The sequence below is a fragment of the Halictus rubicundus genome, chromosome 16 (genome assembly GCF_050948215.1).
Source record: "Halictus rubicundus isolate RS-2024b chromosome 16, iyHalRubi1_principal, whole genome shotgun sequence".
Taxonomy (NCBI): Eukaryota; Metazoa; Arthropoda; class Insecta; order Hymenoptera; family Halictidae; genus Halictus; species Halictus rubicundus.
This window is the reverse complement of record NC_135164.1, coordinates 5,422,138-5,446,681: the sequence shown is the minus strand read 5'-3', so window position 1 is coordinate 5,446,681 and position 24,544 is coordinate 5,422,138. Positions and strand designations below refer to the sequence as shown.

The following is a 24,544-nucleotide window of genomic DNA, read 5'->3' as shown; positions in this document are numbered from 1 at the left end:
TTTTCTACAGATTTACAGGTGCTCGCATCTCTCGCGAAGACTGCGGTTCTGTCAGGTACGAATTTTTAAGATTCACCCTCATTTTCGGGGTGCGAGGTCATTTGAAGGTCATAGTAGACATCTGAATGTGATTTTTCGTTAGCTACCCGATGCAACAGGAAACTGAGATGTTCTTCAGTAGGATCAACAATTTCGAAGACTTTCGAAGCCAAGGTCAATTAACTTTTTGGTAAATCAAATTCTCAGTCTAACCTGTTTCAGGTCCAAGATGATGGTTACGAACTCGTACTGTTCCCCGTTGGCCAAGGTCGGGCTTTGCCACCATTTCGCAGGATTCGAGTCGAGGATGCTGCTGATGTTGTGCCTCTTGCCAGGATCAGGACTCCTGGCGTCGCAGACCGCGCATCTCGAGGACTCCGACGGTTTGCAAAATGTTTCTGGACCATCCTCGCCGCAAGTTGCGTTCACGAATACGTCCGCCTTCGCCGCAACGTTGAAGGTCGATGGGAAGAGGCCGCTGTTCCTCATACTCTTGCTGATCCCATACAACCCGGACGGACCTGAATACAAAAACGAAGTAATCGTTACACCAAAGAATTCGTTGACCAACAATAGAATTTTATAATTATGTACGTATAATATCATAGAACAAATTCTTTTCTATTTCGTACAGCAAAATCGAAGCGATTTTGGAAGGTTAACATTTTGAACGAGAACGACCTTGAAAAATTTGTTTCCCTAAGTTTCCCAATTTTGTTCCTTTCCGAAACGATTCAACCTAACTCCGGGTAGGTAAGGACACCACAGTGGTTGGAACAGCCTGCGTATATCACAATCTGAATTTATCACTAGTAGCATAAATAGAAATGCATCCATATTTACAGCTGAATGTATCGCACTTATGGATGCTGTGGACGTTGCCCTTAACTCTTTGCACTCGAGTGGTGACTCTGAAGCACCACTAGAAATTGTTGTGGCATTATTTCAAAGAAATTACAAAAAATATTACAATTTATTTGCTACATTACAAAATTTGTATTTAACAGATTACTAAACATTTACATATTATATGTGGAAATCGGATCGGGTTCGTATGAATAAAATGAAAATATTCTAAGACCAAAGAAAAATTTAGTTTTAGAAAGAAAATAGCGCCGAGTGCAAAGGGTTAATAACAAAGATCAACGTTTTATTATATTTTCTGATTCCCTAAGCTGTCCAACATCCCTCAGATATCCCTCCACTAATATCAGCCTTAACCCTTACATACTCTCTGTCAAGAATAAAATTTATGAACACCGCACAAAATATCCTGATTCCAACGAAATTCCATTTTACTGGATTCCGTCCCATCTGGGCATTTATGGTAATGAAAATGCTGATGAATTAGCCAATATTGCCAGGAACAGTGCTGATCCAGATTGTTCTCTCAAAATACCGTATACTGATTTAAGGGAGATCTCTAAATCACGTGCTTTCAATAACACCAATGAATATATAGTTACTGAAGGCCGATTCAAGGGCAGAAACTACTTTCAACATTTTCACGACGAAAGAAGGAAAGCCTGGTACACCGGGAAACAATTTATCTCGAGAAATCATTGTGACCATTAACAGAATTAGATCTGGTCGATTATAGTCTTAACTTCTCTCTACCTAAAATCAATGTGGTAAATAATCCCGGCTGTTCATGTGGTCATGAGACACAGGATATCGATCACGTCTTATGGCAATGTCCTCTATACGACACGCACAGATTGAAATTTATATATAACCTGAGATTACAAGGTTGTTTTCTTCCCATGTCGTGCAAATGTACTACTCCACAGACCTACAAACACACTATGTAAGATTTTGTTATGCTCCTTTCTGAAAGATTGTGGATCATGTATATAATGTCACCATCACGTCCATTACCGATTAAGCGACTTCAACGTTACCTTCACATTAGTACAAGGTTATTATTGTAATATTATGTATGTAATACAGACCACGGAATAACCTCTCATCGGAGGTTACAAAACTGTTCAATAACAAAAAAAAACTCCAGGTAGGTGATATCGATTTCAAAAAGAAAAATGGAGCAGCTACGAATAGAAAAATCTCGGGTCAACCGGTGAACCTGTCGCTTTTGGTTCGCAGGTTAGACGACCGGCGGCGTCCGGTTCAACGTCCGTTCGAATCGTGTGTACGAAGAGGAGGCGGACGAGATCGCCGGGCTTAATATCGAGAAACGAAAATATTCCGGGCATCTTCGTCGATGCGCCCCTGAACCCGAACGGAAATTCACGCGGAGCGTCGAGAGACCGAGCCGAGATTTATCTCGTGATTTCCTCGAGGCGCATACATCGACAGGTTTTGACAGAGCTCTCAGCGTGAAACCGATCGTCCACGGCGAAACAGGTTGCCGCGAAGGATGCGCCGCATACTGCCATTGTATGGTGGTATGCACGAACAGGTTCACCGGTAACCCGGCCACCCTCAACACTCGCGAACAGGTTAAACGCGCGTAATCGACACGCGAGTCTACACGCCATGCCGTCCGAGAGAAACGTGACGGAGCCATCGAGCACCGTTTGCCACGGACTCGCACTTGCCGCGAGAAGTCAACGCGCCCGTTGACATCGGCCCGATGACAGTACGCTGATCGTGATAACGTGACTTCCGCTGATATTTCAGAGGAACGTCGTAACAATAGCAAGTATGCTGCGGGCGACAAAATAACACGGTTGAACGACGTACTTTTATCCGAGCCACCTTAAAAAGTCAGCCATGTGGCACAGACTTTCAATAATTATGGAATAATTGCCGGCAAATAATCTGTTCAGATTGACACAAGGTCACATTGTTACAGACGATAGGTGTTCGTGCATCATTCTTTCCTGCTTGTTGGAGTCTGTAGATCTGATCAGTAATTGCAAGACGCGCGAACCAAATAGCAATTTATTTCTCTGTACTTAGTGGTTTTATTAAATTGTGAAAAATGTATCGATACTCTTATTTAAAATAAGGTCTAGTTATGAACAATATCAAAACCCGTAACATGACACTAAGTCGATCATACGAGATGTCCTTGTCAGTTGACAATTGTAGGACACCAATGGAGACAAGGAACGCGTACGTACATTTGACCTTGGAACGACCGTGAAGCGTCCCAGGAAGGCCACCTCCGAACGTCATCGAGACGTTTTCGAAACGTCGCACACTTGCGTACAGTTTGCCGCGTGAAAGAGGCGCACAGAGAAATGTCGAAATTCGGAAAAATCCGTGATGATGGAGGGGCTAAAGGCCGATCCTCCCCGGTGACTAATTCGCCCTCTCGCGCTGTGGTTACAGTTTCGAAAATAACGGTCTCTGACCGAAAAAGCGAAACCGTTCTCGCTCGGCCGCGCGTACGTAAATACAGTGTGTGCATATATGTACATAAAAGCTCCGGAAAAGGAGCATAGCAGCGCCGGGGGAGAGCGGAGCATTGTGTGTTGTGTCTCGGGCTGCTCGGGCTCGCTCTGTCCTTGTTCCACGGACTGCGTGCACCGGAGAGACTTTAAGCCCACCACGAGTGACTGATGACGACAGAAATAACCCTGTTCCATCTTTCCGGCGACCGGCCGGTCGGCGCACGTGTCCACGTTCGTGAGAGAACCTACGCAACACCGAGAGAACCGCGACGGTACGGAGGGAGACCGCGTGATTTCCACGCGTCGCGCTGCAACGCGCCGCGCGGTAAAAAAATTGAATTTTTGGTGCTGCGTATCATGTGATTGACAATCCTCCGAAGCTTCGAAATCCAAAACATTAGCCATTTTAGATAGGTACGTGTGCGGGGACGTCACTCTGAAGATAACATTCTGGGAACTCATTATAGACCAGGAAATAACAGGTTCGAGTCGAAGTTTTATATACAGGGTGCCCCAAAAATGTACTTCCTTGGAAGAGGAAATTCGTTTCGAGCCAAGTCACTTGTTTCCCCATATGTTCTTCATTGCTTTGTTAACACACTAGGTCTACGGAGCAGTAAAAGTGGCCATTTTGGACTACTTTATAAAAATATCAAGAATATATTCAGCCGGATTTTTAGCAGCTTTTACCATAATATATGTCCCAGGGAATAAACGTGTTAAATAAATTCCCTATAAAGGCATTTTTCCAATCACAATAATTCCAAATTAAAGAATGTGGAACCGGTCAGTTAACACTAGAACGACCGAGCAATAAATGCGACTGGTGTATATTGCTTTGTAACATTGACAAGACTGTGCCCATTCGGACTTCATACAACTTTTATTGCAACATGTGCTTCAACGATGAGGTTCATTAAAAAATTTCCGATGGAAACATTTTTACAATTTCAGTAATTGTAAATGAAAAAATGAGGAAGCAGTCATTTTGACTGCTCAGGTCGTTCTAGTGTTAAGGAATTACTAACGAAAAACACGGACCAATCCAAGAACAGTTTTACAAGATTTACAGAATCACAAAATTTCACGCAGACAATTTTCATCTTGCACAAAAATTCGCAATCTTGTCGGAATAACAACGCTTTGAGTGTCACAGAGAACTGTCGAGACCACCTTGTTCGAGACAACATCGTTTGAAGAAGAACTGCCTCGCTTATCGGAGAAGAAAGAAGCATGATGCCGTTAGCAGCAGCTCTATTTTCGATTCCGAACGGCTGTTCATCCTCTTCGAGGCACTTTTTCGTGTTCAGGATTGCTTGTTTACAAAATACTCTGCGGAGGGTTGGCCCACATGCCGTTGGTCACGAGTGGACTCCCATGGTGGTCCTTATGACTGATAATGCCGCTACCCATGGGCTGTTTCGGTCGTGCTCCACTGTTCACGATCTCGAAAAACGTGGGGGCAGACGAGAAGCGAGAGAAAACGAGAGGAACCCCGGACGCTAATCGACGCGTTCGAGGATCCTGTGTTGACCTAATCTTACACTTAAGGTCTCCTATACTCGTACCGGTAGGTCTCGCTGTTTGTCCATTAAGTTATCGCACCTGAAGCTTGGGGCGCGCTGTTATCGCTTTTGTAACATTATGGGCCTATCGGAACGCTACCAGAAACGGTAAACACGTTCATGGGACAATACTCTTGACGCATCTATGGCCATTTGTTTCCGGTACTTCCATTCCATACTCGCTTATGTCTTTGGATGTGTAAAAATTTAAGAACACTCCGATAACGTGCTATTTTTATGAAGCAATCTAAAATAGTCACTTCTAATCAGTTAACTGTTTCTTTGAAAAATGTGTACCTAAATTGAGTCGTAAAAGTGAACCGTACAGCTGTTTCGACGAGTATACTCGTCATAACACAAAATAATGCAATTTCTTCATGACGAGCATACTCGTCAAACACAGTTGACTCGTTAGACTCTTAAGTACGGCGCGTTTGTCCGCGACTCTGCCTCCCAGGGACGGCGCGTTTGTCCGCGGCTGGCAAAAAAGCCACTATAGTGGCTCGTATCGTTCGAACTAATGCTTTCCACGGAAACCACTGTAGTGGCGTACAGTACATAAGAGGTTAATGTGGTCACTGGTCAACATTTTTTCAACTTGTACACACATGGGAAAATAAAATCCGATCGTTGAATTAAAACGAACGCAACGGTGATCTCGTCTATCCCGAAAATCCGTGCAAAAACGTAACGAGCATTCCGTCGGATCCCATGGAAATGCTGAAACAATTGTAACGGGTCTCAGAAATAGGTTTATCGTTCTATACTTCGACTCTTCTTTCGGCGGGCCTTTACGATCGTCTCGGTTAATGATACACATAGCGGTTATTGCGGGTCGGCGACGCAGACAAGCGCGTGTCGGCTTACGCACATCCCTCGTAGAACTTTCATGGCGTTCATTCATATGTGAATGCATGGGAGCGCCGATAGTTAAACGCGAGTGGGTTTTACGGTAGCCGGGGATGACGTGTGTAGTAGAACGAAACAATAAAGTATCGCCACGCCGCGCGGCGCATACCCATACGCGGCAACGTATTATTCCGTTGAACGGACACTGCCATTTACCCGTGATTTATCGCGTTATTTATGGGAAATTATGATTGCAACAGTGCGCCGGAGCACTCGGTTCATTCGACTTTTTTTTTTCTATCTCTCTCTCTCTCTCTCTCTCGTAAGATACTCGCCGGGGTTCGAGGATGATGAAATTAGGCGCTGCGTTCCGCTTTCCCATGTTTCAGCGAGCCTAATATCCTGAAAATCGCCAGAACTCTCGTAACTGGCTCTTTTATGACGGTACTTTCTAAACTTTCATTGGCTGCGGTCGATTCACACCGGTTCGGTCCGGAACGCTTTAAGATGACATGGGTATTCTGCCGAATTTTTATGGTGGTCGTACCTCCGCACGCGTGACATTCCAAAAACTCGGAGAAAATCCTCGCCGTTGAAACCGGGCCATTTTTCAGTGAAATCCTATTTGTTGAAGATTTATATATCACTGAATGTTAAGTGCAACGGTCACCGCTAGAGGGCTCATGGCCCTTCACGGGGTACGTCCCGCGGTAGTGGGGAGAATTCCGCGACGTTTATCACCCAGACCTTGGCGACGTATACAGAGAAACCACTGTAAACCTACCACCGCCGGTCAAAATTACCGGTGCAGATTTTTTATTCTATAATTACTGAGATTACAAACCGCACAAAATCCAAATCAATCCAATCTCGTCATTTTCATAAGACAACCGGTATTACTTGCTTTTAAGGCTCTGTATCTCTAGTGTTAAACATCGTCGAGCGTAGAGTTGAAGAGGTTGACCGCCTCGGTCGTTGCCTAACTCCGATATCTCGCATTGACAACGAGTTTGCAACGAAACGTCCCCGATAGCGGTTCTTCCCGGCGGCGCCATTGTCTGGCAATTAACATAGCAGACAGCGGTGGGCAGGCATACGGGATTCCACGTCGGCCAATCTCCTCGTGTGCGTAGATCAAGGTGCGAAGTATACTTCGCAATTTTACGAGCCGGTTGCGCGACACCTGCGCGTTTCCAGAGATTCGATTTTCATTGACGGTTCGCGGTTAGAACCGAGCGCGCGCGCGCACTCGCGAATCGGTCGTTTCGTCGTTCGATGGAATGTACGCTAACGGGGGTCGCATGCAGTTTGACAGTCCGGGACATAAAAACGACAGTTTATGCAGTTTTTTTTTTGCGAGCCCGGACTCTATACGGCAAAGCTGTCGGACAATGGGCCGTTCGCTCGCTCGATTTCATAAGCTCGCGATCGAAACTGCCTCGATTCTCGCTTTCGCGGGATTATACGCGCGAGACATTTGTTTTGGAATGCCTTCGGCAAGCGCGCGATACTTGGAGAATTGTTTATGGGGAATTTGGCGGACGGTATAACTCGAGAAATGCGAGAAATTGGGCCAACGGGGCAAGTTTCGTAATTATCGAAGTTCAGTTTCGTAATTATCGAAGTTCAGTTTCGAAGACAGTCTTCGTTTTCAATGTGCATAAAATTGAGATGATTTTGTCGCTGACGATCACAATGTCGATTTTAATGCAACATATAAAACTTGTCTGTCTTCGTTAGAAGAAACAGAAGTTAAATGTGAATTTCTTCTCTCCGGTTCTTTTTCTTCTGCAAATTAATTCAATCAGACTGAATCTAAAAAATAAGTTCTCGCACCCCCTTGAAAAATGTGTTTTCTATTTCCTCGTTTAGAAAATTGCATCCATTGCAAGATAATTTATTTCTCGAAAAATGAATTTTCACCGACCTATAGGAAGCATTGGAAATTTAGGAAACCAAGGATGGTTAGTATAGTGTTTAATTTACGTGATCGCCAACTTCCCAGAAACTTCTGTTGCTCTCTTTTAAATCGCAGGTTCTCGTTGAAATCGCAGGTTCGTGATCGCGACAATTTTCACGTTCGCGTCTCGATCGCGAAAGATTTTCCTTTTCGTTCCGAGGGGATCGAGAGACTGTGGGATCGAGCGTCTCGTTTTTACAGACATCCTATTGACAGTGAAAAGAAGTGGACGCGACCACTCGAGACTGACAAAGTCAATTTCCTTCGTTCAAAGTGCCACGCCGGGAGCTGTAGACTGTCATCGAGCTACTTGAACCGCTTTTGTACCCGGTCTCGCCTTTACTCTGCCTTGTTGTTAGTTAATGGCGATCTGCCGATGCACAGAGACAACAGACTTCGATATTGATCCACTGAAATCATTCGATCTATTCCAAACGTGGAGTACGACGCGTGCTCATCCTTACAATATTTTTATTTCATCATGGTGTTCTAATTTCACGTCTATTTACTCCCAAAAAATATATTTTTCAATTCTAAATATATGGATTAAATTTCCACTGTACTGACGGGTTTTTAAATAAAGTGCAATAAATAATTTTCCCTCCAAGAAATCACAGCAACCGTGAAACGAGCGACTCGGCCGGCCACCAAAAAGCGTACTTTTTGCGATCGCATTACTTCCTGCTAATTAAATCATTAAGAGCCGGGCGGGAGTTTCCGCGTGGCTTTCTCGATTGTCGGATGGCCGTTCCCATTAATATCGTCGTCAAACGTTTCGAGCCACGGCGTTCCGATTATTTATGTGGCATCTGATTTACGCGCGCCATGCCAGGAGAGATACAGATACAGGTGCGTTTCCGTTTCGAGAGAAATCGATTATCGTCTCGAGGAGCCGTGTAAGCGGCGTCCCGCGGCGAATATCGGGCCGAAAATGAAAACCTGTCCGTAGGGGGAATAATTAATGCGGCCCGGTCGCCGAACTGTTCGCTCGATTAATCAGCGGAGGTCCCCGCGGGATTAACGAGTTCCGATGTTAATGGTCACGCGGCTCTCCACGGTGCAACTGCAACCGTCGAAAAAAAGAATCGGCGATTCCAGGCCGACAACTTTTTCGATTGTTTAGGTAGCCCGCCAACCGGTATTCAATTATCGCGGACCTTGACGAATAGAAATTCTAGAATTAATCGCCAACCCCCAGTCAAGATCGATGATTAATGACGGCTTCGAGACACTGGAATTGGGACACGTTTAAATTCAGTTTCTTTAAATAGCCATTAATTGAATCCGAGACTAATTCAACAGGTCGAAATCATCGATCTTTCGACATAAATCAAGAGCACTGTGGACACTCGTATGACGCGATCGAAAAACTATTTAGATAGACTGTATTATATTTCGTGTTGGAGTAAATATACAGTAAACGTATAAAGAATTGTTTAACGCTAGGTTTACGGGACCCGTTAAAATGGCGGTTTATAATATTTCTAATTTACGGTTATTGTGATTGTAAAGGAGGAATTGTTCAACAAATCTGTGTCTTTGTGTTTATACTGTTTAAAAATCGCTAAAAATTTGGATAGATATATTCTTGTTATTTTTATAAAGTAATGTGTAAAATAGTCACTTTTAGTGGTCCGTGAACGTAGTGTTAAAAACACTGTGCACACGACATAGACATTCCGTTCACTCAAATGTACAATAATTTGTAGGTAGATATTTATTTTCAAGCAATTTGTTTCCAGGGAGGCTGATTATTGGGTAGCTGCTTAAACGTTTGTCCTAAAAGAAAAGTCAGAGACAAGCAATTTTGACGCATCCGGTGCAGTTCTAGTGTTAATAAAGGAAAAAAGAGGAGAGTATAATTCAGGCTTGAAAAGTACGACAGGTTGAAGAATGTACGAAATTAGACCGGAAGAAGTACCATTGAAATATTACGGTGTGATATTAGAATACCGCATGATAGTCATTCTGCATCAACGTTTCCCCTCGTATTACACGCGTGACTGAGCTTATCAGGCATAATATCGGTACGGGGGTTCTGCTTTCTCCTGCGAGCGTGTTTCTCAGGCTGATAAATCCCGAGCACCCTTACGATTTCCCCATAAGAAACGCACCCAGAAACGATAACCGCGATAGCATCTCGAGAGATCATTAACGTTTGACGGGAACACCACGCTCGCACGACTAATTACACTCATGACACTTCGATAGAGTATCTAGGCGATTATTTATGGGCTTGACACATACCACCCTGCACGACGTTTTTTAAATACGAAGGACAATGTAACGTACTGTTCTCTAAGAATTATAATACAGCTTCTTGTAAAAGAAATTTTAAAAGAAATTTTGATTTTTCCCTCAGTACCAGAGGAACTCGCAAAGAGAAAAATCAAATCTTAGAACACTTTAATGCCATTACATCTATTTTGTTATCAAATATTAACACGTAACACTCTGCTCGCGTAAGTGCTATTTTATAATATAATAACTCTATAGGAGGATCATTCATGGAACATAACGAGGAACTATAAAGTACATAGTGAGGTATTAAAAAAGATTAAGTGCCCTAGTAATTAATTTTTTAATTCGTTCGACTGAAATCGTAAAAGATATAATACACAGTATACGTTTGTGATACGGTATTGTGTCAAATAATAATACATTCGTAATAGAATTTTGCATTTGTCACCAACAGTTCCTTGGACTTTCGAATATACCACCCAGTATCCGCAATTCCGTTTGTGACAGCGGGAATCGACACCATAATCTCGCGGCACAGTCGGTTGTTTATTTCAGCAGGATATTAATATCTATTATCCGTCAAACTTGTCATTCGTTGGCAGCATGTCGTGCGATCCCTAATGGTACGAGGGGGGAGGGGGGGTGCGCACACGTTGCGTCCTTCCCCATCAGTTACACCATCGCGTAACAAATGCACGAGGAGCATGGTCATCCGTGCCGATTATTAATCATTTCGTCACTTTGTTCGACAACCGGCTTTAATTCAACGCGTATTTACTTTGGGTAACGCGTTTTAATGGCAGTCTCCGCGGCCGAAAGATTGATCGCCAGATACGAATCGCGATTCGGTGTATCATTTCACTCCGATTGCGTAATGTGCTTTAGCATAACTGGATCTTGTCGGACATTAACGCGCGGAACGATCTCCTCGGACATAAGCTGTGATTACATCGGCCGCTCGCGCAGAGAAGTCTGTCTCTTTTTTTTTTTTTTTTTCTTAATGGGAAAATTAAAAGAACATACCGCGCGGTTATGCTTTTCTCTTTTTTCGTGTCGTAAAAATTCCGAGACTAGTTCCTTTTCCCGATGATTATTCGTGTCTACAATTACTGGGAGTCCGGGCTCGTTAAAACGAACTTTTAACGAACTGTTTAAATATAAGAAATTATCAGTTGCATCTTATTAACATTCTGTAAGAAGTAGTATTCACGTTTAGAGTCAATAGAATTATATTCGAAATTCTGTTGACTTTCTACTGCTGGCAAATTCGACTGAATTAGCGCAGGTCAACTCATCGACATTCAATGACCGCTTCCAGGATGAATCAACTGCAACCGATACTTCCGTGTGCCATGTGAATGGTCGAACTATGTTGCAGAAACAACGACGTATCGTGTTTCGATATCGAATTTATCCCAGGCATGACGATCTAAATTGAGCATGCAGAAAAGAGGTTCTACGCGAAACCATTGTTACGGTGTGGCCCATTTATTGGTACACTTAGGATTTTATGCATTTAGAGCAAAAATAAAATACAAAACTGTGAAGATTCTTATTCCATTACTGTCAGCTCACTAAAATGATCAAATGTAGGAATACATTTTGATTTAATAACTGTCTCCTACAATTCACTTGAACAATTTCTATTCTGCATAAATACCCACAGTCTGAATTCATCAGCTATTTATATGAATTCTAATAAAAATGTTGACTTCAAAGAAGCAGATTCAAAGATACTACCTAAAATAAAATTTCTAATTATAACGATCAATTTAAGAAGTTTTACTGCGACCGTGCTAATAATTCTTGGATGATAAGAGGCAGCAATGAAATCGAGATTGAGATGTCGCTGCAAGAATGCAGAACGACCACTTAATGCACTGGTTCGGCTCAAGATCAGTTAGTCGACTTTTTCTCGATCGGGAACGCATTGTTCGCTCGATGAAAGGGAGCAGTTTCCGATAATCCTTCTCTTTTTAAAATCCCGATGCGACAAGGATCGGAGGCTGATGGGACATCCTCCTTCGCCGGGCTAGGACCTTAATTGCGGGGACAACAAAGGGCTTGATCCTTTGGCGTGAGTCGCCGATTCTTTTCACGCGTCAGAAACCTATCAGGCCGCTGACGCTTTCGAAGTGTGTTCCAAGCTGCGCATCGACAGCTCAAATCTCGTTTCTGTGTCGAGGCGCAGCGTCCCGGTGCAGTTTCCGGGTCGGATGCAGTCGCGCGTTCACAATGCAACGTAATTGCCCGTTAGAGTGCATAGTTTTCCAATCGGTGCACGATATCCAGCGGAAAATGCTATTTGCATTGCCACCTCCTTAACCCTGACGTACACCTTCAAAATGGACTTTAAAAATGCAGTGATTCCATTAAAATATATGTAATATTTATTAAATAATTATTGGCACAAGTTTTAGTGGGACCGCATCGGACCCAATTCTTTTAAAGCTTAAGGAGTAGACCACCTCGGCTATCTAAAAATGTGCTGTCTTCGGCAATTTTTTTAAGAATAATCACCGAGTGAAAAATTCCGATTTTCCTCAGTGATATTAACATAACTCCTAACTATATTCCCTATTTTTTTCAGATTGAAATATTGAGAAATGACAGCGTAGAATTTTTAAGAAATTCAATCGTTTGTAGAAATGGCAGCAGTTTGAATCGAAAACAGATACTAATTCGTGAGGTTTGGAGATCAAATTTTGAATAAAATTCCATCAATGAAAAGAATGCCCGAAAAAGGAAATTGTAAACGTTGCTGTAGTGGATTGTGATCATTGTCGAGTGTCACTATGCCCGCATCGTGGGACGTTCTTCGATTTAACAGAGAATGGGTTAGAGCCGTTTAGTAGCTCAGCGCCGACTTTCCAGCGTCAATTAATGCTCTTAATTGGTTGCTTACGAGGACTCTGGTTCAGTCTTAATTACCGCTTCGATACTAGCCTCGCACAGGTTGCCCGTCGACGAATCACAGAGCTCGCCCGCCAGATAATATTTATGTAGTACATGCTCGATCATTTTTGCCGTGTACTATTATTTCTGCCGAACGAATTGCATTTCGCCCGACGAACAAGTAATTAAATATGCGTAGGACGCATTAATATATCAACGGTGTCGACCGCGAGTACTCGCACGTCATTCGCACGCGAACCCTCGACGAGTTACGAGAATCGAACACAGCGAGCTGGGAATTAATTGTACGACGATATTCCGATAAATTACGGCGCGGTTGTTGCACCAATAAAAAACAAGAAGCTTTGTTCTGTGGACCGAGACAACATTTTACTCGATGTACAATCTCAGTAAAAAAAATGGCATATAAAGCATTATACAGTAATATGTCGATATATGTATGTGAAAGATTTAATAAAAATATTTATGAAAAATTTCAGAGAAAGCCCAGAAGCTCGATTATCGTGTAATATTCAATAAAAAAATCTTTTTGATTTTAATTATTCTTTTACGATGTTATTACCAGTATACAATGATTTCTCTATATATGTCGCCAAGGCCTGGATGATAAACGTCGCGGAATCATCCCCATGTTTCATGCTATACAAAATAGTGTAATATATTGTACGTTTTGCCAGAATGCTTATCTCGGAAACATGATTCACCGTGAAAGCAGCTTATCGTATTTTCGAACCGTTTCCTTCGAAGTTTTCGAACGCTTTCGTCCTTCTTTTTTTAGACCTCTCGTGGTTTGGAACGAGCTTAGGCTTGTCGTATGTAGGTGACACATGGTGGCAATATTTTTCAGATACCACAGTCAAAACTCATTTGTACGTTATCAGCGTCAGTAAGGAGGAAAATGTGTGTAAAATATGCGACTGTAAATGTAACCGGTTCTAGATCACATTGATGCTCCGATGGCGCCGACGCTATTTCAATAATAAACAATGTATATTAAATTACAGTCATCTATTTTGTCGGATGACCAACCATCAAGGGTTGTCTCATCGTCCACAATGAGACACCAGGACTTACGCACCCGCGTTACTCACCCTGGATGAGACATCTTCAGGGTAGTCATCCGTGCCACTTCCCTAAACATACGTGTAGAATAAATACAGGGTGTCCCAAAAATGTTGTACCTCTTGAAAACGGTCATTCCCGAGGTCATTCGAAGCAACTTTTTCCTTTGCGAAAATTTGCCCCGCAGCTTCGTTAAGGAGTTATTAGCGAAAAACACGGACCAATCATAGCGCGGCAAAGGTGAACGAATTCCGGTTCGACCAATGCCAACGTCACGCTCAGCGGGACCCGGCGCCATGCTGAAATTCGTCCGTTATTGCCGCGCCCTGATTGGTCCTCGTTTTTCGTTAATAACTCCTCAACAAAGCCGCGGAGAACATTTTCGCAAAGAGGAAAGTTACTTCAAATGATCTCAGGAATCAAACCTTGGAAGTATAACATCTTTGAGATACCCTGAATATCGGGGTACGAACTCTAGGAACGCGTCTAGGAGAAAGGGAAAATATTAGAAAATGGTTACAATTTTTTCGGGATTGTTCAAATCAAGGGAAGATTGCATCACGGTGCACCGTGATTGATATTCGCGTATTCATCACCGCGCGAGCTAATTGTGTGCGAGTTACAAGCGTTCACAATGCTCGCTGCCCACATTCGACACATGTCGATCTCGACTCGCTCGCGGTAAGAGCAACTCGAGCAAAGCTGTCCGATGTACACCGATTTTATCGTCAACGCTATCGGCTGCGATCTTATTTACACGTGCTGACAACGCAAATTTCTATTCGTTAAGACCGGTACGAGGAAGTCGAGCGTAATTGCAGATGCAATGGAACACTGCACACACGTGATAACAATTCCACGCGTCCACTGACGTGCGAGTCGCGTACACACTCTGAAGTATTCGAACACTTTCCATGGAAAAGTGCTGCAAACATAATACGCGCGTTGTACGAAACGTTTCAAAGCATGCGTAGCACTTTAAGTCCACGCGACTACCAAAACAGTGACGTCGTTTGAACAGTTAATTACACTGTGTTGTCAGTGTGTTTGACAACATGTTTGATCCAACAAATTGAAAAATCCAGCAAAGTCAAATGAGACTTATACAGTGAATTCTCGATATATGTCAACAACACGGGTCATGTCAGCGTCGTGTATCGTTCAGGAGACATACCCAAGCCGTGTTATGTTTGCGACTCCTCACGGGGTATACCCCGCGGTAGTGGGGATGATTCCGCGACGTTTATCATCCAGGCTTTGGCGACATATATAGAGAAATCACTGTAATTAGCAGTAAGCTCTTCCACTGTCACATACGTAGTCATGAGATTAGTTATCTACCTCAATGCGAGTAAATCAACGCTGCAACTACAGAAGATAAAAAACAATAAACCTAGAACGCTTTTACCATAATATAATCAACATTCTCCGACGACCCAAGTTCAATCGTCTCGACAGTGCAACACCGTGACACCGCAGCACCCTGGAACCTAACAATTAGAGTTAAACGCACCGAAATTGAGCGACTACGGTTAAGCGTGGACTCGCGTAGCGGCGATCACGAACAGCTCCCACGAGGCCGCGTTAATTAATAATTGGCAATCGTTCCGAGGACCGGCAAAAGGAGGATCGTCCACTTTTTGCGGCCCGGTGGACGATCCGCTGGCGCAAGAACCGCGTATCGTCAGCTCTCTGACCGTAGTTGGCATGTGGAAGAGAGGAACGCGCGTCGGCCTGCCTTAAACAGCCTTGGCCTTAGCCTGAAGTTCAGCTATCGGTTTAACGCAGGCCTTGGTCGTCCCGGCTCGGCCAGGATCCAAGTAAAAACCGACCGCGTTTCATCCGCTCGGCTCGCGAGTGGCCAACGGAACGAACAACTACCCGCGCTGGCGTTAATAAGTGCGCAGCTATTTAATTGCGCCGCCGAAGAAACAAGCGTCAACGAAATTGCGATGGTCACTCGCTGCACCATCTGCTACGGATGGGAGCGAGCGATTCGCAGACGGCCTGGAACGATAGACTGCACCCTACCGAAAAATCCCGAAAGCCACCGTGCAACTTTGCAGTTCACCCAATGATGACATCATTCCAGCCATGGCTAGGTCCATTTAAATCCTTACCCACTCGTTACTCGAATTTTTATTACACATTTTTGAATCTAATTCTTTGAGATATCTATGTTGGTCTTCCTGTTGGACTTTGGAATATTCACTTAATTTAAGGGGGGAGGGTCAAGCAAACAAGCGTTTCTTCTCGAATTTGTTTTGAAGAGAGCATAATATTTCTTTATTTAGAAAAAATTGTATGTTATTGTGTAGCATCTAGACAATCTATATCAATTTTGAGATTATAAAAATATTCGTAAATAACTGAGCAGCAGCTGCTTGCATTTTGGCTCCTCGAAAATGCGCCGTGCAACACACAGGTCGCTCTAATTATCTGAAATCACAAATCCAAAAGTTTTTCGTTAATATATAATAATACGCTTTGCGTGAACCTAAAAGTTTTTTTAAAAATTGAAATTAACAATGTTTATAACCATTTCTTTATAAAAAAAAATTGTGACTTCTTTTCAAAGTGGCGTAGAATTTGTAATTTTTTTTTTTTTTTTTTTTTATTTAGGTTCATGCAAAGCGTATTATTATATATTAACGAAAAACTTTTGGATTTGTGATTTCGGACAATTAGAGCGACCTGTGTGTTGCACAGCGCATTTTCGAGGCGCCAAAATGCAAGCAGCTGCTGCTCAGTTATTTATGAATATTTTTATAATCTCAAAATTGATATAGATTGTCTAGATGCTACACAATAACATACAATTTTTTCTAAATAAAGAAATATTATGCTCTCTTCAAAACAAATTCGAGAAGAAACGCTTGTTTACTTGACCCTCCCCCCTTAAGGAATATTTTAGTAAATACAGAATTTCAAAATTTTCTTCTATTTATGTAGAATCTATGGCCCATTTTAAAAAAAGATCTCCTCATATTAGGAAACTTTCCTCCGCGTAAATAATTGTAACGAATTCAGCTAACGATTGCTATAAAACCGTGAGGAGCACACCCGGTTTGCGAGAATTACAATCGGCGTACACGTCGAACTCGCTCCCATCCCTACCACTCGTACACGTTGAGTTACAATATCGCGCGGCGAGTACGGCAATTATTTTGTTGATTGACGCGGGAATACAAAACGTCGCGGGGGAAGCAATTGCGGGCCCCCTCGGAAGGAATTCCTCGGGTACGCGAGCAGAAGGGCGGGGAATAAGGAAGAGTGCATCGCATTCTTGCGTCTGGATTGCGTTTGAAATGAAAGGTACGCGCTCGGGCCGCTCCTATCTCGCCCGAGTTCTTTGTCTTCGCTCCGTGGACGATAAATTCAGCCAACCGTTCCGCGAGGGTCCATGGAAATTGTCAATTTCTCAAATTTATGTCGGACGCATCGGGAAACGTGTTGGCGTTCGAGACGGCCGGCCGGGTAGAGGGGACGTCCCGAGACGAAGGATCATGCTCCTACGGTTTCTGCGCGTGCCGTAAAATTAGGAGCAGTTATCTTTCGGCCGCGGCGTTTCCGGTTTCCCCCGAGTGGCGCCTTAAGGGAGCACGGAGAGGAGAAAAAGGGCGATGAAACCGGAGCGAGTAGGCGCCGCGCCGCAATTTCGGACGAGTGGGCGGCCACGAGGGGGCGAGGAAAAAGAATAGAAACGAAAGTGGTTGAACGACCGGACGCGCCGAGAGCAATCGAACGTCCGAACGGACATTTTTATTCGGGCCGATGCGTGCCATCTTCGCGGTGCCTTCCTCGCAGTCACGCGAGAAGGTGTTACATTCCGAACCCGACGCTCCTCGCTCTCAAATCTGCTCTCCCGATGATGCCCGATTTACGCCATTTTCCTCTCCTTCAGATGGCAAAGCTCATTATTGGAATATGGGTATGTTACAGTGAAACACCGAAATCTGGAGAATGTCAACATTCACATAGTCGCTTGGTGTATGTCCGAAATATTTGCTAAATACCCTTATTTCTGACTTACACCGGTAAATGTCGACATTGACCATGCACTAATGGTGAATGTTGAACATGTTGGAGATTTATATTTTCTTCTCCGTAATTCAGTCGCTATAAAACGTCACGCCAAGTCGTGATTAATTTCGGGTTATACGCGTTACGTTACATTTCCTCATAAAGAAGGTTTAGGGTTAGGGTTAGGGTTAGGATTAGGGAATCACTTGGGGATCACGATTTACTGCAGTATCCATTTAGTATAAATTAGGGTATCGGAAAAAAAAATTACGAAAACGTTGCTCGCGTTATCAAAGCTTGCATAAGACTGACAAAGCTGATTGACTCCGAGCAGAACAAAGGATTTGGCGGGAGAGAGCCAGTCGCTTGTTTTTTGACTCTTCTGTTTTGGACCTCCACCAGAGCATATCTGTGATTGTCGACATACACCGGACAGGGTCCGAATATACAACAATGTAATAAAATATTCGATCTTTCACCGACGTATTTGGTATCTGTTGACATTCACCGGTGAAAGTCGACATTCTCCAATTTCGGTCATTCACGGTAACAGGTATATAAGAAGACCACGCTCTATTACAAAATATGAAATAGAATTTATGAGTGAGACACGTCTTCATCCAGCGAAAGAAACGTTACGGATGAAACACAAGAGATCGAAACAGAGGAGCAACAGTCCAATATGAACAACTGAAGATCGAGGGTCCCTTGTCGGGGACAACGTACAATGTATATTAACTGTAAATACAATGTATGCATATACAGGTCAAAAGCCGGTTCAATCGATCCTACCTTCTAAAGAAATAATAAATTCATTTTGTTCTACATTTATGAAATAAATTCCAACACCCATCCTCGATGATAACTTCTTCAGATTCGGGAAGATCAATCTTCTCTGATTTAACCCTCCCACAATTTCCCTCATGTGTACTACTCCAAAATTCACGAAATGTTTGCATACAGGGTGGATCTAGTCTCTTTTATGATCTTGAATTGTTAGGCTGTCTGCGTCTTTCAAGCTCAAAGTTTGTGCATAAGATCTGATCAACTGTAACGGTTTCGTTGAAGCAATGGAGCAATGGCGGTAAGGTTTGTCAGAAAGGACCAAATAAAATTCCATGCGACCAAAGACGCCGTTATTTACTTGACCATCTATGTAAGCTGAATTTTGTGTAAACTCAGAACAGACTGAGTGTTGCCGAGATGCTTGCTGTTAATATTAAAAAATATTAGACATCACTGTGTCAAATATTATTACGACATATCCGAGACGTCTTTAATAGCTTATTAACACTAGGTTTACGGAGCACTAAAAGTGACTATTTTACATTGATTTATAAAAAATATCGAGAATGTGTCTATCTAAATTTTTAGCCATTTTAAAAATAACATACCCAAAGAAATAAATTTGTTGAATAATTCGATAATCGTAAATTAAAGATATTAGAACGTGTCATTTTGACGCGTCCCGTAAACATAGTGTTAAGGGGGTTCACAGGTGATTTTCCTTCCTGTTTGTACCACAGCGAGGGATTGCTCGACGCACGTAAAATTATTAAACAAGTTTACGCGCACGGAAAAAACGGTTTGCCCAGAGAAACGAGTGCAAAATGATTTGATTCAATGTAATATAACGAGAGCCATCGACCGCAGCGTTTACGCGTCTATCGCGCAACAGTATCGTTCGTTCGGGGGGTTTCTTTTTCCTTCAACTCGCTTAACAAATTATAAATCACCGAAGTAACTGCACTCGGTACAAGCACTTCCTCTGACATCTTGATTGCGAACAAACGGAACACAGACGGCGCGGATGCTACGGCACCATCAATCGACCAATGTGCTCAACTGTGTAACTCGCCTTTCACATAAAGAACCAGACTACCGTGGGCTTCTATTTCGATTACTCAACATTTCGAGCAACAATTAAAAACCTTTCTGCTGCTTTCGAAATTAAACGGATCGGTTTCCTTACGATCTTCACGACTATTACGAGGGTAATCGATTTTTTAGTGGAGATTGCGAACACCCGGGACTACAGTGTCGCGTAATTTTTATTTTCAAATTCTGTTTCGAGAATTAATTGTACGTTACGTGGAATTTCGATTCAAATTTCTCGAATTGAGTGGTGCCTGAACGCTGGAAATGCGAAACATAACGACAGCTGCATTCAAAATATGTTCAATTTAAATAATATATATATTAGTGTCTATGTCTACTGAAATCATTCGATGTGTTTCTTAAACAAATTTCATTTGTCTATGATTTCGCATCGAGTACAAATATAGCACATAAAATAGTAAGAATTTAATGTAGCTATACTTTCATTCGGAGATAAATTGCTTTCGATCTGTAAAATGCAAATGTTTTCATTCATTTTACCAATTACTTTAAACGTGCATATTTTCTTTGACTCCTGACATTGAAATTAAACGTGGAATTTATTTCCAACAAACATCACATTAAATTCTATGATAGTTTCTATACAATACTAGATAGTGTACTTTGTATTTAGTAAAGTAACAAGAGCGTTTATGATTCTACTAAAATTTGTACATAAACATCGTTAACTCCTTAATAAAATTTGTATATAAATATTTGTCTGGTATACATGAGATATCATTTTCCGTTTGCAATGAATAATTTTCTCAGCAGGTACATTCAGCGTTTCGGTCGAATATTTTACGGGAAAGGTAATATTATACCGTTTATATAGCTGTGTTTTCGAATGGTGACGTTTCATTTGCATATATTGTCAAATATTTTAGCCGCGTAAAGATAATCAGCACAGGCTCGACAAGCTATCTGATACGGAGTGACGAATACCTCAATTGCCGATAATTTCCATCAGAATTTATGCGACATGCGTGCGGTCCCGGCTTGCATCACCGTTGCGTGTCCTTTTTAGGGGTATCGTTTGCGCGATCCTTCCAGTAGATTACGAGCCCTGTTACCTGCGCGTTACCAATCGTTATCGAACTTCATCGGAATGCGTCCGTGGCGCAATTTGTACCGTTCCGACAAAGCTGGCTGCCGTTTTGTAAACGATAAAATCAACCAACGATCGTCTTTTCGTCTTTCGTGCCACTCGTTATCGACGATCCCCTCGTTTTTCGGCGATCTGATGCCCAATAAATTCTAAGCAGCAACGAACAGTAGACAATAATAATTTGTTGTTCACGATGAATCGTGATTAACACGTTGACTGCCATGTCAGCTAAATGTGGGTGACGGAATTATTTGTCCAGGTTTCAGAACGAATTTTGAAGTTAATATATCCATTGTACCAAGTTTGATTAGGATCTGTAAAATGCAAGAAAGTTCGAGGACTACTGAATTTCATGCATTCAATTATTTTCAATTTTTATTTCATTAAATAACTTACTTCGATTTCATGGAATTTTTCAGGTTCCTAATTTGGCAGTCAAAGTGTTCATTGCACAAATCGATTAACTCCATAAAACAAAAAGTTGAGAAATGCAATGAAATAATGTACATTGTTTTGTAAAATTCCCTTTATAATATAAATTCAAATAAATATTGTAGAGTGCATAAAGACAGATGTAGCTTTTATCTAACGTGATGTTACAATTTTTATGTGACTGGTGGAGTTAATCGATTTGTGCAATGAACGGCTCATATATCCCAAATGCCTAGCCGATAAAAGTCCTGAACTAAATTAACTAAACTAACCTAAACTCCTCTATTCCTGTATGCCAAACCTTTTGTTTTTTTATGCTTTTGTAAATTTCGGGCCCAATTATCAGGATTACAACTTCTTTTCCGCCCAATCAATGTGTTTGTTGCAATATTTTTACTATTTCAATCGGAAGAATCCGAAGAAAACCATAAACGTTTTCTTGAGCCAGACTTTCTGTTGATAAATCGTATCGAAGAACCATCAGATGATTCACTGTTTTCCACATCCACATTGTTATTAGTCTCGCTCCTCTTGATTATACCGGTATAATATTTATTTCTTTAAGACCACTGACAAATTGAAATAATTGTTTATAATAATTCAATCCCAAATACGATCTGGGAGTGATGTTGAAAAGTATACAGTAGAAGTTAAAACATACCCAATTAAACTTTATTCTTAATAATAATTAATTTGACTTCACAAGTACTTGATCCTGCGGCAATTAGATTGTCACTGACTAATTTATTTTGCTTTAATTCTGATAATACGGCACTAAAAAATGTACCGTTATCATTCGGCGCTTGCTAGTGCATTTGAGTTGCATTATTGCAATAGATTTACATTAGAGTACGGAGTTAATCAGAATGGCCTCTGAAATAAATTATTTATTATTCAATGGCCAAAACAATTTTGTCGTGTAATCGTGTTAATCTTTATTATTCAAGAAAGTTATTAGAAATATAAAAGGTTATGATTATACCAAGTGCTTTGACGCTTAAATTTAAGATTGTTCAAAAAGTGGAGTTACTCGATTTGTGCAGTGAACGGCTCAAATTATTCTTGAAGCGAGCGAAACCTAACGTACGTGTTCTCTCGGATATTTTACAATTCGTCTCGGAAACTAACAGTGTTAGGCTATTTATGCGTATGTAATATTGAGTGTACAATGAAAATATAACGTGCCAATAGATTTTGCGGCTGCAAAATACAGTAGTGCGTGTAAAATTCGACGGAAACCCTTTCTGGCCGGTGGAATCGTCGGTTAATCGGACAGGCGCGATTATAATAGAATCGCGTGAAAGGAAGAGAAAAAGAAAGGGAGAGAGAAAGAGAGAGAGTTGCAGCATCTGGCAAGACTTCCTGTCGCACAACGATGCCTATTTACGAAACGCGGCTCTACGAGTTTCACGCGCAAGGATTCCCCTTCGTTGCTCGCCCACCTTCGACTTCCGGTAGATTCGAATAAAAAGCTGCGCGTGATTTCGTGTCAAACAGAACCGTAGCCCTATCGTCTTACTGGCCAGCCTAACCGCCGGGCAAAAAACATGTTCGAGTCCCACCCATTTATTAACTAAAACCCCTAATTACCTGCTTGTTCCTGCGACGAATTTATTCCGCATAAATTCTATTTTTAATTTTTAATTTTTGTGCGCTCAAATAACTCCTTCGTTCTGCGAAAAATTTACACTGAACGATACACTTACAATTTAATAATGTGCCTCCAGTGTGATTAAAATTTGTTCAGTTTCCTCGCAAATAAATAGAAGACGATTTATTCAGAATTTCTGTGACTACGATTAACAAATGAGGTAATAGAACCGCTAGTAATTTAAATGATACGCGTCTGGTTTGTTTGAAATCCTGATCAATGCTTTTAGCACTGATCTTCAGCAAGAGTTTTCCTGCCGAAGAGCCGAGTGCACTTGATACGCGATCGAGATATATTTAATATTCCTGCACATGGCGCTTCTCCCGCTAACCCCATCAAGCGGAGCTATAATTTATCAGGATCTACAAGTTTTCTCGTAGGAAAATCGAATCGGATGGTTCCCGTTTAATTGTAGGCTATTGAAAAGTGGAACGTCGACGCGGCCCAGCAGGTTCAACACCTCGGACAAGGATGCAGAGCGCGATGCATCTCTAATGCAACAACCACTCGACGCGGGGACACATGTTCGAGGCATATCTCGCGTTAATTGCACTGTGGTCTCTCGGTGCACCTTGATGACACTCGCGCAAGGTAGTTGTCAGAAACGTGTTTCGCTTCCGGGTTCTAGCATCCCGGTTCTCGTGCTGCTTTTCAGACGATATCGTCCCCAATTGCCGGCGTCGCGAGCAGAGGATGTTCAATGGGAAAAATCGATCCACGCTATCAACCACGGAGATGATTGCGGTACCATTTATTCTCAGGATGTTACTTATAATCCATTACGAAATCCAATATTGACTCTCCTCGACCAGCGGCAAACAAATAATTGACTTTCGAACGGGACGAACCAACTTTTCCATGATCGACGGAAACGAAGAGATAAATCATATTTCATCGAGCTTCCGGAATTATTAGTTGGGAAGAAAATGGTCGAAATAACACCCCATGCGTTTTCAAGCTCAACTCTAATATTTTTCCAATATTCTTAATTCTCAATTATTAAGATTCTAAAGACAGATCCACGAGGAATTATTCAACAAAATTTCTCTTTGGGTATATGCTATTAAGAAAAAATGGCTAAAAATTTTTATACAATTAGAACAATTAGAAATATTCGGTGTTCGGAGGAAGAGATGCTTGTCGAACGTATCCAAGAATGGTCGCATTGTTCCGCCGTTCAATTGACTGGCAATCGTTTCGAGAACTCAAACAATAGGTGATTAGAGGAGAGAACTATACCGAATATGATCGGACTTCGCGGGGCAGCGCATCGGTATAAATAGATTCTGCTTATGGTCCCGGATTTCGTCGACCGAATGCGACACTACGATCAGTGGACACAGACCGGACGAAGCTGTCGACTCGACCGACTTCAAGCACCATGAATCACGCCTATTACTATTTTCCTTTTAAACCATAAATATTAACAAGGCAGCCGGCCTCATCGTTTCGAGATGCCTC

The 24,544-nt window shown here is 42.1% G+C and overlaps 1 protein-coding gene across 1 annotated transcript in view; it reads right to left on the bottom strand.

Annotated features, from left to right (window-relative positions):
- The window catches only part of Wb (wing blister), a 163,370-nt gene that overhangs the window by 129,638 nt on the left and 9,188 nt on the right, over positions 1-24,544 (bottom strand). The window contains exon 2 of the mRNA XM_076801863.1: positions 253-560. Within this exon, the coding sequence (XP_076657978.1) occupies positions 253-560 (308 nt within the window). The remainder of the gene's footprint in view (positions 1-252; positions 561-24,544) is intronic.